At 37.9% G+C, this 18,879-nt stretch overlaps 1 protein-coding gene and 1 pseudogene across 3 annotated transcripts in view; one reads left to right on the top strand and one right to left on the bottom strand.

The window, feature by feature from the left end:
- Positions 1-2,951: 2,951 nt before the first annotated feature.
- Positions 2,952-6,844, top strand: LOC131193020 (E3 SUMO-protein ligase KIAA1586-like; annotated as a pseudogene).
- PAX5 (paired box 5) overlaps positions 6,836-18,879 on the bottom strand; it is a 283,526-nt gene continuing 271,482 nt past the window's right edge. For all 3 annotated transcript variants that reach the window (XM_058172755.1, XM_058172757.1, XM_058172758.1), the window contains one exon: positions 6,836-11,449. In XM_058172755.1, coding sequence (XP_058028738.1) covers positions 11,373-11,449 — 77 coding nt within the window. In that variant the 3' untranslated portion in view covers positions 6,836-11,372. The remainder of the gene's footprint in view (positions 11,450-18,879) is intronic.

Genomic DNA, 18,879 nt, shown 5'->3' with positions numbered 1-18,879 from the left:
ATTTGACACTCCTGGTATACAGCAATTAACAACTAACAATCGGGATTTTTTTTACTGTCATCATAGTCATATTTGTTTGCAGCCCAGTCAGAAATTGTATATTCATTCATGAGCTTCCTCTCCAAGAACATTTGAGTAAACCAATTTTTAAATTCAGTGACTTCATTAAAAAAAAAACATCTGAAATTTGATTGGTTTGAAAACTGTTTGTAGAGGAGACCTATTTCAGCTAAACAATTCTAGAAATATATAATCTTAGTCTTATTTAGAAGAGAGTTGTTGGAATCAGCTAACCTTAAATTAGTTATAGCTATTCAAAACATGGCAAAGACATGATCCTTCCCCTTATAATTAATCTTGCTCCACTGGAAGAAGCTTTAAGGTCCAGAAAAACATTGGGAATATTAAACCTCAAAAGAACTGGAGATGCTTCAGATAAGCATCCACTCTTTTTAGGGCTTATCAAAAGAGAGTCACACCTCCAAATCTTTTGAGAGCGACCGATCAGGATTTAACAGATAGAAATGCTTACTGTCATCATCAAACCATGCACTTCCCAGTTAAAGCTGGAGAGAAAATGTCTCAGAGTAAGTGCTTGGGGATTAGAACTCTACACTACTATTTTTTCCTTTTATTAGTTGTGTAGTCCCGTGTTTAGTAGTAGTCTGTGTTTAGGACAACATTATCTTTTACCCAGTAGCAGTGGAAGAGCATTGTGTGGCTAAAATTTTTAAAGGATTGTTTTCACCACCACATTGTTAAGGCAGAGGCTGTGGGACTTGTATTAAAACCCCATTTAGGCACATTTTCTGGATTTTCCATTGCTACACATTAAACTACTGTACTTTCACAGATAGGAGCACAGAACTAAACAACCAACAATCTTGGGTCATGAAAAATCTAGCAGAATATTGTGGCTTGGTTTGTGGAAATTTATACCACATGATCTTTTCCCCTTGACTGTCAGGGTTTTTACTGCAACAGAGTAATGAGGATGGCGCTCTTAAAAACACACAGATGAAAAAAATTCCCTAGGTTTTTTTTTTTAACACTAGAAGAGGTCTCGTTCAGATAGTGCCTTTCTCATGATCTGAATCGCGAAATCCTGCTTAGGTAACAACAAGAATCGTATGGGAAGCAGCCATGCTTGCGTCAGTCTTTCATGGGAAATATCTGGGGTGACTTCTCATGTCAAGGAACTGGATCCATTGATAAAGGAGATGGCTACAGACTAAAATGAAGCTTCATTCAAGAGTAGGAAAAGAGGTTTTTTGGGGGGGGGGGCAAGTTGCCTACTTCCTATTCCAGGAGTCTCCAACCTTGGCAACTTTAAGACTTGTGGACTTCAACTCCCAGAGTTCCTCAGCCAGCAAAGCTGGCTGAGGATCTCTAGGAGTTGAAGTCCACAAGTCTTAAAGGGACCAAGGTTGGAGACCCCTGTTCTATTCAATCCTTCCATGTCTGGGGAAAGCTGAAAGGCAGAGAGTGGATGGATAATTGGTGGGCTCTCTAGTTCTGCTAGAACAGAAGCAGTAGTAAAGCTCGTATTAAGAAAAGATTCCATCTCCTGTTCTGCTTGGGGGTGGTGATGATTACTAGGAGGATTTTCCCTTTCTTAAAGAAAAAGGGGGAGTCAAGAGAATTATCTTTCCTCCCACTTGTACTTCTGAATTAATTCAGTAAACCTGTCTCTATGTTTCTTGCTTTCTCATCCCTACAAGTTGACACAACTCCTTTCTTCAATTTATCCCTGCAGGAGAGTTATTTTATACTAGCCCCAGTTTGCTTGTGTTTACAAAATAGTAAACTTAGTAGGAGGAGATTCGACACCCTTATTTACTGTGTGGAATATAAATATATGCACTAATTATCACATGAATGTCATGTTTTTCTCTCTCACTTTATCTCTGTACATAAATAACATCAAGTTCCTAATGTTTTCCTTTCTCTCTTTCAAAAAGAGGAACCCTGAATCCCAATAAGTCAGGTTCATTCTTGCTTGATGTTCTACCATCTATTTCACTATCCTTGCTACTCTACTGTGTTTTGGGGATTCCCAGATAAGTGAATGGCCAATTAGCCTTAAATATAGTGAGGGATCATTTTGTGTCATCATTTTATGTGAGTAACTGGTCACAGATGAATCGCCATAAAATAATGACGTTGCCTAAAAGCAGCTTCTGAAATGTGTGGGACAGAAGAATGGTGACATTATGTCACCAATAGTCATTATTTGACCGATTAGCATAAGAATAGGTACTTTCTCATCTGTAGCAGCAGCGACGGCTATAACTTGCAAAGCAAGGACCTTGCTTTGCAAGTTATAACTTGCAAAGTTATAACTTTATAACTTTAAAGTTATAACTTGCTATAACAATATCTTGTGATTGAGCCGGGAAGCCGGGGCAGGGGGGGAAGGGAGGGGGGAAGGGGGTTTTCTGGGAGGGGGGAAAAAAGGGGGGGAAATGTTTTTGTTTTTTAAAACTTTTTCAATAAAAAAAAAAGTTATAACTTGCAAAGCAAGGATAAAGCTGGCAGAACACCTTTGCATTTTGCCTGTGCTAATGGATATACAGACATTGTTATTTTCTTGGTGGACAACAAATGCCAACTAGACAGCTGTGATAAAGAAAAGAGAACTCCATTAATGATGGCGGTGGAATGCCAGCAAGAATTCTGTGTAATTTATCTGCTTGAACATGGAGCAGATCCTAATTTGAAGGACATAGACAACAACAGTGCCCTCCATTTTGCTACCTGTAATTTTACTGTATCTCTAGCAAAATATCTGCTTGAAAAGAAAGCTGACATTGAAGCACAAAATAAGGATGGGTTTACACCGTTAATTGTTGCAGTGGCTGAAAATAATCAAGAATCCTCCTTCATGGATCGAATGTTGCCCATAGAGCTACTTCACTCAGAAGTTTGCTGACGCCTGGCCACTTGGACCTCGCCTCGGACCTCGCTGCCTTGCCTGGATGCCTCGCCTGGACGCCTCACCGAAAAAGGTAAGGATCACCGGTTGCACTCTAGCATGCCGCCCCCCCAATCCCCGGGCTCACGTAGTTTGCACAGCCACCGGGGATGATTTGCGGGCCATGTGCTACCCCCCTACGGTCCCCTGGTCCCCTTGCTTGCCTGCCTGGCCTGGCTAACCACCCACCTTTCCCCCACAGCCTCCAAGTTGCTTACCTTCGCTCTTCAGACGAAATCCCCAGCTGCTGGTTGCAACGTCTGCCTTCCTTCGCTTCCTGCAATCCCTGTAATCGATTGCATCTGCTAGCAACTGATTCTGCCTACCTGCAATTGATCTCATCTGTGAGCAACTGATTTTGCCTGTCTTGTCCCTTCAACTGGGTGGGTTTTTTTATTTTTTGGGGGGGGAGCTTTAAAAAATAGTTAATTGAGGGGTTTTTTTTTCATTTGTAGTTTAGGAAGTTTTAAATTTAGCTGCTTTTAACTAAAAATAAAATAAATATTTGTTCAGCTTTCTGAGATTTGGTGTGTTTCTGTAGTGTTTCACAAACACACACTATCTCAGAAAGTTGTATGTGGCATTTTGTATGTGTGTGTGTGAGAAAGAGAGTGTTGTGTGTAAAGTGTAAAAGTTCTTGGGTTTTTTTGGCTTTTTTGGGCTGTGAGCTGCTCCTGCTTGTTGCAGGGGCCATTTTGGGTCAGGCACAGCTGCTTTTAAGTTGTGGGTGAGTCTGTGGTGTGGTGTGGTGTTTTTACATTGTGTATCATCAGCTAACAAAGCTCCTTTTTTTCCTTTTTGCAGTAGCTTCTGCCTTTAACAGGAAGGATGAAAAGGCAACAGACTTTGATGGGTTTCTTGGCCAAGAAACCAAAACTTGAACAACAACCAGCCGAAGTGGAACAAGAACCATCCCCAGCGCCACAAGTGCCACCACCTGAAACTGGACAAAACAGCAAAACAAGTATAGAGTCACCCGCCGCACCTGAAATCGGAAACATTCTTTCAGACTGCTGGACCATGCAACAGTAGAGCTACTTCCAATATGACGGGTTGGAAGTTTCAAACAAGAAGCTAGGTTGTAAATACTGTGCGAAATATGGCTTCACAATGGAGAGTGATATTCATGTAAGCAAAGAGTGGAAGCTTTTCAAGATTGAGCCAGCTGGGAAAAACAAGGAAGTGCACCAGGCGTCTCTACGGAAGAAAATGAGAGAACATTTTGTATCGAAATCTCACACCATTTGTAGAGACAACGTCAAACAAGCTGAGCAGGAAGCCATAATAAAAGCAAAGGACAAGATTTCTGAAATGCAATTTGCCGCCACTTCTAAAATGTTCAAAACTGTTTACAGCCTGGCAAAAGCATGCAGACCAATCCAAGCACCGGGAACTAATAAATTACAAACTGAAAATGGACTAGATCTGAGAGTAGGACTGCATTACCAACAGTTGTCAAAATAGTTGAGTGCATCGCAAATGAAATCAAAACCCAAATGTTTTCCAGCATCATTGCACAGAATCTGAAACTATGTCTGATCATCGATGAAGCCTCAACAGTATCCTGCAAGCCAGTTTTGATCATTTTCCTAAAAGTTGAGGACTCAGAGGATCCACCAACAATTTTTGTCGAGCTGGTTGAATTGAAGAAACAAGATGCAGAGACAATATGTTCTGCAGTTTTTAAAAGTTTACATAAGGTTGGATTTACCCGGGAATACCTACAAAAAAATCTAATAGCGTTCTGCTCTGATGGTGCCAGTGTTATGCTTGGGAGAAAATCTGGAGTGAGCAGCAGAATAGCCAGAGTTTCCAAACATCATCATATAGCATTGCTTGAACCATCACCTCCAACTTGTTTTAGATGACGCCATAAAGGAAATAAAGCAAGTTAATCATTTTCAAATTTTCATTGTTAAGATATGCTCCATTTTCCAGCAATTGAATAAAAACCAGATAGAACTTGACAAAATATCTGAAGAAATTGAGAGTAACATCATAAGGATTGGTCAGGTTTTTGGGCCAAGATGGGCTGCCTGCAGTTTAAGGGCAACCATAGCTGTGTGATGTGCCTACCCTGTGCTATATCAATATTTTCATGTGAATGCTAAATACTCGGGTATGGCTGCCCGTCTGGAAAATAAACATTTCTTAAATGATTTGGCGTTGATGATAGACATTTTGGAAGAAATTTCACTTCTTTCAACTGCACTGCAATCGCGCAATACGGACATAATAAAAGCTGAAAAACTGGTGAGAAGTTCAATAAAGGCATTTGAACTGCTAACAAAGGGAAAGGGCCCATACGAAAAAAAAGTTGAAAGACTAATTACCTCAGAAACCTTCAAGAATATAAAGTTCATAGAAAACAATCAATTTGTTGGTCTTCATCGAGAAAGACTTTTACAAAGTATCATCAAAAATTTGCGTAAACGACTGATGGACTGTGACCATTTAAAAACTGGGAACCAACTGAAAGACACCACAAATAAACTACAGTTTCTACAGTTTTTGGGTGCCAGAGTACTGGGATGTTGAGGAAATAGTCGTGCCATGGGCAGCAGGTGAAGAACAACTGCGCACATTTAGTGACATTTTCAACTACCAAATTGACATCAATGACTACAGAGATTTTGTGGAGAATGTCTTGAAAGATTCGAAGAGGTGTGCAATTCCTGACAGTATCAAAAAAGCAAAAGATATTGTCAGAACAATTGCAGTGAGAAGCGGAAAGGGGTTTTTCTAAAATGAACCTGATATGTTCAGAGAGCAGAAGTCGCCTAGCCATTTCCAATCTAACCAGCCTCATGACCATCAGCGTTACTGGACTACCTCTTCCAAAATGGGACCCTATTTCTGCAGCGAAAAATGGTTCAGAGAACACCATCGCCTCAGCCAATGATCCGTGCATCAGGTGTAAGAAAAGTGGAAGCGAGGAGAGTGCCACTGAAATAGCTATGTGGAAACATCTCGTAGCTAAAGACGACTAACAGTTTTATGTAAGTATTTAAGTACCTCTTTTATTTTTTTACTGTTTTGTGTACCTCTGTTATTCTTATTTACGAATTAAATGGCTAAATTTGTCTATCATGGTATATCTCGTTGCAGGTCATTATTATTCGTGGTGCAAGAAGTGTTGTTGAAGACAACACTTTTATTGTTCTTCTGAAAGTATTTTTGTACCTTTTACTGTTGTGTACCTCTGTTCTTATTTATGAATTAAATGGCTAAATTTGTCTATCATGGTATATCTCCTTGCAGGTCGATATTATCTATGGTGCAAGAAGCATTGTTGAAGACAACACTTTTATTGCTCTTCTGTAAGTATTTGTGTACCTCTTACTGTTTTATGTACCTCGCTTATTATTTAAGTATTGACTGCATGAAATAATTGGTATATCTTCTTTTTGTAGCTCCAAAAAGGGCAAAGAAGTGATGTCAACTTGGCCACGCCCACCAGTCATCTTGTCACCAAGCCACACCCACCTGGTCACCAAGCCATGCCCACCAATTAGGCCACACCTACAGAACCGGTAGCAAAAAAATTTAGATTTCACCCCTGCTGTATACTATATATATATGCATACATAGAGACACACTTTACTGAATATTTATGCAAGAGTGTGTGTATGATGACCAAGGGAGTAAAAGCTTATTTAAAAAAAAACCTGAAAATAATATAAAGGTAGAGCTCAGTGTGTGAACCACAGTAAGTTGCCCCAGTAAATCACATCAATGATGTGTCAATTGACCAAAACTGCAACTTATAAGATGAGTTCTCTACCTTTCTGTATCACATGCATGCAGTATGCCAGGTGAAGCAGAGCCTGGGTTTCCAAGGGCTGTCTGCTTGTGGCTGTTCCTGATTCACCAGGCTTTGTTAGATGTCATCATTTCTTTATGCAAGCTGTTGAAAATTGCTTGCTTAAGTACAAAATGCACTAATGTTTCTTAGCTCCTCTGTTTCCTAGTCACATACACACTATGTAGTAGTAATGGAGATGCAATGATTTAATATTATCAAATATTATAGGAGCCTTCTCACAGAAGAGAACTGTCTGAGGCTCCATTTCAGAAATTAAAACATTGGTGGGGGAGCTATTCTTGGGTGATTTTCAAAGAGGTTTTCTGCAGAGGCTTGAATTGGTTTGGCATTAAAGAGGAGAAGATAGCATTAGGATAGTGTTTGATCCAGGAATCTTTTACTCTTTGTCCATGGTTAGAAATTAGGGATTAGTGGGATTAGACAATATTGTTTTTTATTTTACTTATTGAAAAGACTAAAGACTTTTAGTAAAAAAACAGTTGCTATACTTGGTCACTCCAACTTTATGGTAAGACATTCGTTCTACATCTTCCAATGAATAACAACTTTTTCCTCTGCAGGGAAATTTAGATCTGCTAGGAAAGGATCAACAAGATTTTACGAACATCTTGTCAGTTCTTTGATCTGGTCCAGACAAGAAGCACAAACCATGAGAATTGTAACCATTTATTGTAAGCAGTGGTGAAATCCATTTTTTTTTACTACCGGTTCTGTGGGCGTGGCTTGGTGGGCTTGGTTTGGCTTGGTGGGCATGGCTTGGCAGGCATTGCAGGGGAAAGATACTGCAAAATCTCTATTCCCACCCCACTCTGGGGCCAGCCAGAGGTGGTATTTGCTGGTTCTCCAAACTACTCAAAATTTTTGCTACCAGTTCTCCAAACTGCTCAAAATTTCCGCTACCAGTTCTCCAGAACCTGTCAGAACCTGCTGGATTTCACCCCTGATTGTAAGGCTATAGTAAGAGAATCTTGCTAGTCTGAAAGAATTTCTCACCTGTTTTACTGTCCGGAAAACTAGGAAGATCCTTTCTGAGATACATCCCATACACCTTTTCATTTTTGTAGGCTGAGTTACCTTTTGAATTGAGGTTTTTTAGGCTGTGCTTCTACCTCCTATCTCCCAAGGTCATACCCATACAGGTAGTCCTCAACTTACAACAATTCATTTAGTGACCGTTCAAAGTTACAATGGCACTGAAAAAAACACCATTCACTTAATGACCATGTTACTAAATTAACAACGGCAGTGAATCACTTAACAAGTGCGGCAAGAAAGGTCATAAAAATGGGGTGAAACTCACTTAACAAATGTCTCACTTTGCAACATAAATGATGGGGTCAATTGTGGTCATAAGCCGAGGACTACCTGCACATCAAAACTGAGCATAAGGAGAGCAATCATTTTAGAATGGAAATCAATCGTTTATGGGTGAAATAGGAGTTATTCTGCCTGCACAAAACAGAATGTTGCCACCTCAGAATAGTTGCAACTAAACAGGAATTTATTTTGTGGAAGTCTCATTTATTTACAGGCTTCCAGAGAAAGCCCCAGTAAATAATGATTAGAAAACTGTTTTCTTACAGCTTCAAATAACATAGGTATTCTACAGGTAACTTTGTAATGACTCCTTGCTGGTTATGCAGTTTGAATTAGTTGGTTAAGCCAGTCCTCTATTTAGTATCTGTGTAAAACTTGACGCTAAAAAAATCAACAGCTAAGGTTTTCACGTGTTAAAATTCTACATGAGATGGCAATTTTTTTTTATTTAAAAAAAAAAGCAAAAGCTAAGAACATGTTTAATGTGATGAACACTCATTAACTCATTTGTTGGCCAGACAGAAGGTATATTTCATTAATAAGGAATGATCTTTGTTGAAGCCTCTATCTATTGATTAACTGGCATCTGGAAATCCCTTTTATCTGGTTTTGCAACTCTTCTATGAACCTTGGGAGAGGGTTTTAAATTAATATGCTGGCTATCTTTGCAATATATATTGACTCAAGTCCATATTCCTGTAATTTCCTATTTCCTATAATTTAAATCTTAGACTCCCAATCTGGTGCCCTTCGGGTATATTAAGCAAAAAAGTATGTTGCTCAGACCATTTGGAGGGCACTAAGTGGGGAAAAGCCAAACTTAAATTATGGTCTCTGATATTACCTGAAATAAGATTATTCAATCATTTCTTTGAATTAAATACGCAAAAAAGATCCCTGGGGTTCTTTGAACCATCCAATGACCTGTGATGGAAATATCTTATTTGAAGGGGACATATAAATGCATTTTGGCTTAGAAAAAAAAAAGAATGTAAGACAGACAGGCAAAGTATAAAGATAATTTCATTTGAACTCCATTTTAAAGTGTCCCACTCATCTGAGCATTCTTAGATTTTCAACAAAGATTTGGGGTTCCCTGTCATGCATATAATTTTATCCAAAAAAATTTAAAGCAGGGCACAAGATTTTTCCCCCCCTATTCATGAGAAGTACTATAAAAAGTACTCATCGTTGAATTATCTCTTGACATAAAAACCAACAAGACTTAAAGTGTATTTTTCCTATGCAGGATATCGATTTGGGTAGATCTGTGAAAACTCTGATATCATTACTCAGCTTCTGTTCCACTGGTTTTGTATAAGAAAAGAGCATATCCTTTTGTTCAACTAGATCAGGGGTGTCAAACTTGCACCATCACGTTGTCGTCACACGACGTATCACAACTTTCCCCCCCTTTGCTAAACCGGAGGTGGGCGTGGCCAGTGCATGACGCATCGAGCCCACGGGCCACAAGTTTGACACCCCTGAACTAGATCATCACTGGTCATAAGAATTTTTTAAAAAATGGGTAAAATGAGTAGTTCTTGGAGTGAAGAGAATTTTATGGCAACATAAATAATTGAAGTCAATCTTTCCCCTAACATTTATAAACTTCATTCTATACATAGAATGAAGTTTATAAATGAATTCTACCTTGAGAGATAATACCTTTACTTCATTGTGTATTTTTATGTTAAAGCATAGAAATACTAATCCTTTCTTTGTATCCCAGGATGAAAAACCACACTATTAATACACTTAAATTATTCTTAGTAAAATTATTTCAGTTCCAGTTGAGGAACTTTAGGAGAGTGTTGAAATTTTACTTATAAATAGCCCGTGACATAATATAACCCTGACTTTTGTCGGCCTCTCATCTTGAAATTTTATGAAAACTTCTTTATTAAGATTTGAGAAACTCAAATTATTCTTTTGGAAGAGAAAAAAAAACCCCAAATTCTACCTTGAGAGATAATACCTTTACTTCATTGTGTATAAGCGTTTCTTTCCCATGTACTTTGGTATTGGTTCCAGGAAGCATGACAAAAACTAAAAACGACAAGTCCTGAACAAACCACGTGACTTATCACATGACCCTTTGTTTCAGCCTAAAAGAACTTCCCAGCACTGCTGATTTCCTGTCCAACGTATGTGGCCATCCCCCTGTTCATTTTGCAGTGACCTTCTTGGCATGGCCAACTTCCTGTCCATTCTCCGTGGCTGTCCCCCTTTTCCATCACAGCACATTAGGTACCAAACAAACAACAAATATACTAGGACAACATTTTTGAGTCAAAATGAGTTGAGTATGAAATTTGATGAGTTTTAAACAGTCGAGTACCAAGGTACCACTGTATATAAGATTTTGGTCATTTGGAATTTCTTCTTTTATAGTGAGATGAACTTAAAAGTCAAAAACCATTTCATTGTTTGTGATTAGAAATAAACATAATATTTAACAGTTAAAACAGTGGTAATAGGCTCATAGTTTCATTACCAAATGCTTACCTGACTGTCAAAACAGTTTTTCTAGAAAGAACATCAGCCCCAGAAATGGCCAGTTAATATTAACCTGGTTTAGAGTTGTTTTAAAGCTTACTGAAGTTTTAAAGTCAGTGCACCATTATCAGAACACATTTTTCCAATGTATTTTAAGATCATCCTTTGTTCCATGTATTTGACTTATGCTAAACCACTCTATAGTAACACAAATAAGTTATTTACATTGGTGCTTTGCTGTTTGAGTAGAACATTTGTTTTTCTTTTGTCTTTAATGCCCACTCACTGAATTAAGACCCAATTCGTGCTGTCCAAGCTGGAACTACATGTTGTATTACAATGCACACATTAAAGAGATACCCCATAGGGAATTGTTCAGCATTAGAAATGTTCCTATTCCCCAGCATGGCTAAAGGAACTAGATATAGCTTGTCAGTCCAAAGCAAGAAGACCGCATGTTAGACAGGGCTACTGCATTTCAAAAACTGCAGGAAAGGTGAGCAAAACTAATTCTTTGTTTGCCCTGGTTTTTTTAATGGAAAATTCAATTAAGATCTCTAAAAAATCCATTAATCAAAAACACTGAAGTAATAAGCTGTTCACCTAGCTGAAAGAATAATATTCTAAACATTGCGTGGGTTGGTTGGACAATTTCTCTTATCGTTCCTTATAGCTCGATTTCAGTAGTTGCGCTCTAGGTGATTCCAGTGGTGTCGTCAGACGTGATGTGGTGAATGTGCTTCTTGGTTTGTTTTGTCAGTGACGATCATAAGCAGCAGCAGCTGCTGGGGGTGCGGCTCCACGGGCTGCAGCACTGTAATAGTAAGGAGAACCTAGAACAAGGAAAGATAGTATTGTGTAAACATGTTACATGTGTAATTTCTATCAAGCAAATGAAATTGTTTGAAAACAGAAATGGTGATCTGAAACCTTCACTGGGTCTTATGCAGACCCTTAAAATGAGATAGTAAATTTAACAAGTCTTACACAGTAGAGGGGCATCTTAATTGCATCATACCAGATTACTATAGAGAACCCATGCAACTATTTTTTTTTCTTTTTATGACCCTATTCGGGATAAAGTGACTGGATGGAGCTGAGCATTTATTGGTCAGATGCCCTTCCTGACACCTATGAGAAGTTCACAGCAGATATTTTTTCTTTGTGCCCTAGTTGAGAAACATTTGCTATTACCTAAGACTGAACTCTCAACCTTCCGAGTGGGAGGCAAGTGTCTACTCCACTAGGACCACCATGTCGGTCTTAAACCCATGCAACTAAAATTATGAGGCAGTAATGTCTCCTTCTTCAAACCATATACATTTAGAAATATTTTTTTATTTACTTACATATCCAGATAGGATATCTCAATTTCAAAGATACTTTAATTACCCAACAAAATAAAGACAAATTTAGACCAGTATTTTAAATAATTTCCCTTTGCTATTGTCTAAACCAGTGGTTCTCAACCTTTTCTTCATCACAGACCCCTTTTAAATAACTTTTGTGGCTATGGACCATGGCCATAGACTCCCAAGACTTAACTCAAGATTTAAATCATAAAATTTCTTCAAGCCTTTGTGGAACCCCATGACAAGATCATGGACTCCTGGGCATCCACAGACCACAGGTTGAAAACCACTGGTCTAAGCAAAAATATACTTGATTCCATACCTTAAAATGATGCTTTCTAAGTAAAGTTGTTACTTTATTTGACTTTATAAACAAAATATGGCAATATGTAAGGAAAGATATACTTTAAGGTATATATAGGTTCCTTTGAATATATAGATAGATTACAAGTTCACCTTGTTTTTTGGGCAACCAGAGGCTAACTATGAGATTATAGCTGATGGATAAATTAACTACGTTTCCTGTAAGAATGTCTTATGAAAGGGGAGGAGAAATGGAGATCTACAAAGTCTTCCAAACCCCAAGGAATTCCTTAATATTAATGTTCCATTTGCTCCATTGGAGACTCTGCCCCTCTTGTAGTCATTCCATGGAAGTGTGCTCACCCACTGGGAAGAGGCATATTATGATAAGTAAACTTGAAGGAATTTGGGAAAGAATTGACTTGACTGACGTGGCTTGGTCATGACCAAGAATAGCAAATTGGAGGAGTCCAGTAAAGTAGCTTGGAAAGACCCATGGATAAAATACTACAGCATGTTCTCCAATTCTAGTTGCTGCCATACGGCCTTATAGATTCTATGGTGATGGAAAGATTGCAATGCCTGATGTTAAGGCATTAAATTTTGTTACTTGGTCTACTGATAAAACTGTAGACTTTCAAGACTGAAAAATTGAATGTAAAGTCCAGAAAGGTATGGGCTACAAAAAATACTGGTTAACATATACGTGCACAGAGTACCAGGTCTAAGATATTGGAATAGAAGAATTGGGAAATATTGGTAATGGTCAGATAAGATGTCCCTAAAGGTGCTTTTTAAAAGGCAACTGAACTTTCTCATTTTTTCCCTTTGAAAATGCTTCGCTTCTCATCTGTTCTCTTCCTCAGTTCCATCAGATGCTAAAATGACCATTTGAAAATGTTGTGGTGTATCAAATTCCTAAAATCAACTGTAAATTATCTGAGTGTGCTGTGATATTTGCAAACTCTCATCTCTTATTGGGATGAAGTAAAATGCATTGTTTCTTTAGATATCACAATCTACATAATTAATATTGTTTTTGCCCTCCCAAATTACATGATTTCCTTCTTCTGTATACAGCCCTTTCAATCAGTAAATTCAGTAAATCAATTTTCAGCAAAAATAAAAAAAGTCCAAAAAGAGTTCCCAGGTTTTTTTATAAAAGTACTTATTGCTCTTTCCCTATTCAAACAAGCCAATTTAGCCATTTCTGCAAATTCTATCTTCTTCATGATCCACTCTTCCACTATGGGTATTTTGCATGTGTCAAAATGACTATTTTGCTAAAAGGCATGTAAGAAAAGAAAATCCAACGCTAAAATTCTCAAAACCAATTCTCAAATACAGCTCATCTGCCTGGAATCCACACAATATATATGACATTAATACGATTGACTGGGTCCAGATATATTTCACGAGAAGAGTTCTCCACTCCTCTGCTCACAATAGAATCCCTTATGCCATCAGGCTTGAAATTTTGGGCTTGGACAATCTTGAACTGCGCCACCTGTGGTCTGATCTAAGCATAGTACACAAAATTGTCTGCTACAATGTCTTACCATCAATGACTTTTTCAGCTTCAACCTCAATAATACATGGGCAAAAACAATTAATACAAACTCAAGGTAAACCGCTCCAAACTCGATTGCAGAAAATACAACTTCAGCAACAAAGTGGTCAACGCCTGGAATGCTCTACTCAACTCTGTTGTTACATCCTCAAACCCTCACAGCTTCAACCTTAAACTGTCTACCGTGGACCTCACCGCATTCCTAAGGGGTCCGTAAAGGGGGCGTACATAAGTGCACCAGTGTGCCTACTGTCCCTGTCCTACTGTCCTCATTTATTTGTATTCATTTCCTTCATTCATGTCCATGTTCATATTTATACCTATCTTGTACATATTTGACAAACTAATAAAATAAATAAATAAATAAATAAATAATAAATAAATATTTCTGAGCATTTTACTAAAAAGTTCCAATAGGCATCCAGCAAAGAAACTAGCTATAAAACAACTAATTGATGAAACACAATGGGACAGAACTTAGGAGCCCTGAAAGAAGAGTTAAGATGTTTCTATTTATGAAAATAGTATCTGAGAAAGTTTTAGTAGAACCCTTACATTCCTTTTTCCAGATACGATGAGATTTTACTGCGAGATAAAATTCAAACATAACATCTCCTTGTCAAATTGCAGCCTTACCTAGGTTGTACCTCTTTGAACTACAAACTGTTTTTCGGGAACAGATAATACACACCCGAGGTAGATCATACACAGTGTATTAAATTATTATTTTAAAAAAAAAAACCTCTCAAACTCTTTCAAAGCCTTATTTTCACATAAAATTGTATACACTTTCTCCATGCTGGAAAAGTAATGAAATTCCTAACAGCAAAACCATTCCTGTCATAGAAAACGCTGCTGACAGCATTAAAGGAGAAGAAACAGGGAGAAATCAATAGAGTAGTGACAGATATCATGAAGAAGTCACAAAGTTCAAGACATGTGTAAGGGGCCAATATTTCAAACATATGAGCATGTGAAAATAGACTAGCAGTATTGCACAATATTGATGAAAAAGATTTTCTACATCCTGTTTCAAGAGAGCCAACTGGTATTTTGGGAAGATGGAGAAGGAAGGGGGAAGGGGATAGCTTGGCTTTCCTTAGATGTCTTTCTCGCTACAACAAGGGCAAGGAGAGAGTTCTGTAAAAAACAGAACTTAACTCATATTTTGAGGTTTGTTTAGATGAACTGTAATTTTAGCAACCAATACAATAGCAGCCTTAACCAAGTGCTTCCCAGATGAGTCGAATTGCAGCTCCTGTAATTGGCTTATGCTGAATGAGGGATTACAAAAGATGGTTTAAGATAACATTGGGGTAGGAAGCCATACAGCAGTAGAATAACCTTGCTATTGTTGCTGCAGGGCAAGCAACACAGTTCCTATGGCAACTTAAATTTAAAAATGCATTGTAAGTTTTTATTACTAATGGTCTCTAATTTCATCCATTTAACAATTGCATTGAAATTGGTTGCTTATTCTTAGCACATGTGCATATATGAAAGAGTCAGTGTGGTAAAGTGGGTTAACATATTGGATTAGAAGAAAGAAGACCAAATTCTAGTCCTCCCTTAGAACCTGACTGAGTGACTTTGATAGGGAAGTTGGAAAAAAAACAAGAAAGTGAAAACCAGGTCATGGTTGGCAGGTCATGGATGACTGAGAATCTCTACAGACTTTTAGCTATACAATTTGGGATGAACACCCTTTGAATGGTGTGGGAGTAGGAATGGATTTCCAGAGGAAAAATTGTAGAGTACAGGAACCAAGAGCACCACTCAGGTGACCCTGAGGACAAAGATACACCTCCTAGTGCTTTAAGGACCCTCAAGAAGGATGCAAATGACCAGCTGATTGCAAGGAATATAAATCCTTCCATTTCCTCACTATCCTGTCAAAGCTGAAGAAGCTTCTTGCATGATAAGCGAAATGTCTTCAAAAGAAAAAACAAGAAAATCCAGTTGCCTCCTTTGGGACAACCATGACCTGGATGACTGAGAATCTCTACAGACTTATTCTTAAGTCAGCAAAAAACAATAGTGCAATGGAATTTGGTGTTCCTGCTGCTGATCTTTACTGCATTTGTTTCCAATCATTCTATTCCTTCAATGGACAGCAAACAACAATCTTTGCACTACTTCAGACTGCTCTGGAAGATTGTTTGAATAACAGGGAAAGCACTACCTTAGCACCTGTATAGTTAAGGATGACTTAAACCAGAGGTGTCCAAACTTGGTCCCTTTAAGACTTGTGGACTTCAAAGCAAAGCTGGCTGAGGAACTCTGGGAGTTGAAGTCCACAAGTCTTAAAGGGACCAAGTTTGGACACCCCTGACTTAAACCTATCCCATTCATACCTGGAAAGAAGAAAAAGGTAATGTCCATGAGGACAAGGCAGAAAAAATATATTTGTGCTGTAATTAGATGCAAGTAGGAAAAATCCTCAAATTATCTGCTGCAATGTATTGGGTGCTATTGCTGCCACTGTCTAACTAGCATTTCAGTATTTTAGTATTCCAAAATGTACTGACTGCAAGAAAAAAGAAAGCAAAATTCTTTTAAAGAATGAGCATTTGCCAAATGATATTATTAAATTTACGGAATCCATGGTGATCTTCTATCAACTACTAAGGAGAGGTCATTTTGGCCATGGAAGAATTGCTTCTGAATTCCAGAACTGCAAAGAATCCTACTCTGCACGCAGAGTGGGGAAATCAAATTTACCAATTAATGATCCACACAATGTAACTCCCAACTGTTTTTCTGTGTATGCATCAGGCCTTCGTGTTTGTTTTTGATTCCTGGCAACTGCCTGGACAAGTTTTCTTGGCAAGGTTTTTCAGAAATAGCTTGCCATTGCCTCCTTTCTAGGGCTGAGAGAGAGTGATTGATCCAAAGTCACCCTGCTGGTTTTGTGCTTGAGGCAAGATTAGAACTCAGGACCAGAACGGATGCCTTAACCATTGTATCAAACTGGCTCTCAACTTTTGTGAAGGCAACAACAAAAGCCTGGTGCTATGCAATTGCAGGGAAATCTGTGCATTCCCTGTAGTATGCAATTTTCCAATGCACTGTCCATCATGTATTGAGGTTTACGCATTCACTCATTAATCAAAGAACATAACAGAGTAACCATCCGAGAATAATTCAATTTCCCTTCTCCAATTTTTAAACTAGACAATACTCATATTCAATGGAAGGTCATCAACTGATAACAGATCAAATGCCCAGTGGTAAACCAGTTCTCAGAAATGCATGGATATTTCCCCAGTCACTAGAACATATTTGATTGTATATAACTTTTGCCTTCCTACTTGACTCCCTCAGCTTCTATACCCATAATTATTCATATGAATCCATATTACACAAATTACTCTAGACAAAACCCTACATTAAACAAAGAAAGAAAACTATTAAAGATCTAATTATATTGTCCAGATTAAAAACTTGGTTTTAAAAAGTAGAACTTCCTTCAAGATTTTACAACTTTTTTCTTCTTCTTCAAGCTGACCTTCTGATCCATTTTTACTTCATGATGCTTTTAAAATAATCTGGCTGTTAACGTATAATTTTTCTCTGTAGCTCCCTGGCAGCATTTTATATATCTGCTGAGTTTGACTTTTTTTTTCCCCCATTCACATTTCTGTGCTGAAATCAAAAAGGTCTGTATTTAAAGTGAAAAATGAAAACATCACATTCCAAAACATTCACTCTTTTGCCCTGTCATTACACTCTCCTCTAGAATAAATTTGTCCTTTCTTCTGTCATTTTTCCTTTCCAATTCATATTATCATCAATTTATTTCTTGACACAGTCATTTCTGACTTCTACTTGTTCCCTAATCCTTTCACAGAAGCCCATAGAAGTACTGATTCTAATCCTAACTGACTGATTCCATACCTTTTCACCTCATATGAAATCATGCCAATATTGTCAGCCTCATGACACTGTCCTCTATAACAACAACTCTCTCTGTAAATATATCTATAGCTCAGGTGTAGTCAAAAAGGAGCCCTGTCAGCCTTACTTACAATTCACAATGTGCACAAATCACATCAGCACAGAAGAGAGAACAGTGCATCAAATGAGATCCGCTATGATCAACATCAAGTCGAAAGTAATGAGTTAAAATGTTAAAGAAGTTATTACAACAAACCAGCATGAAATTGAATCATTTTTCTTCATTAGACTGGGTTGCTATTATCCACTTTTTACATGTTTGTATTAAGTAGACTTTAAACATGTAAGCTCGCTAGGCTTCAGTGGCTGAAACCTCTTGGGGTTGCGAGTGTGTGTGTGTTCATACAAACTAGGGCAGCCATTATGACTTCAATGCTTGAACACAGTTTTCATAAAGATTTCTAAATGAACATTGTGTCAGCGATCAATTACACAAGCTAGAAATAAGAACACACTAAAATGATGTATTCTCTCACTTTTTTCCTCTTCTTACAGAAGACAGCATGTACTGTACAGAGGAAACAAAGCACAGAAAAGGTGGGGGAGTTAAAAGACCTATATGGTTTCAATAATAACATATTTTTAAGCTACATTCATTACCTTGTCTATGAACAATAGATCTGATTATATCCAACAAAGTTACAGCAGAAGTCCTATGAGAGGCAATGTCAACTGAGTCTCACTTTACTGGAATCTAAAAGGTATGAGCCTCTAAGTTATGACACATGGCAGATGTCAGTCAGGTCATTTAAGAAACCACAGGAAGGCGCTCATATACTATTATGATAAGTTACTGCAGTACCTGAATATTGCCAAAAAAAACCACAACCTCCTAGGTGAAGATTACTGGCATCAGTACAATGATTTATGTCATCTATAGATTTTCTTATAATTAATGTGCTCATCAGATGAAATTTCAAATAGTGTGAAAAGCAAATCCATCTCAAAATTCTGATTGCTTGGTTTGATCCATTCTTCAGCTTACTATAGGTTTTATGCAGGCTGAGAAATAAACTGTGTTGTTAGAATCTATCATAAAACTGAAAAACTGATTGGAACATAGAAAGATCTATTAAAGTAC

Source organism: Ahaetulla prasina, chromosome 2 (assembly GCF_028640845.1).
Source record: "Ahaetulla prasina isolate Xishuangbanna chromosome 2, ASM2864084v1, whole genome shotgun sequence".
Classification (NCBI taxonomy): Eukaryota; Metazoa; Chordata; class Lepidosauria; order Squamata; family Colubridae; genus Ahaetulla; species Ahaetulla prasina.
The sequence above is the reverse complement of the archived record's forward strand: the minus strand, read 5'-3'. Positions and strand labels throughout refer to the sequence as shown.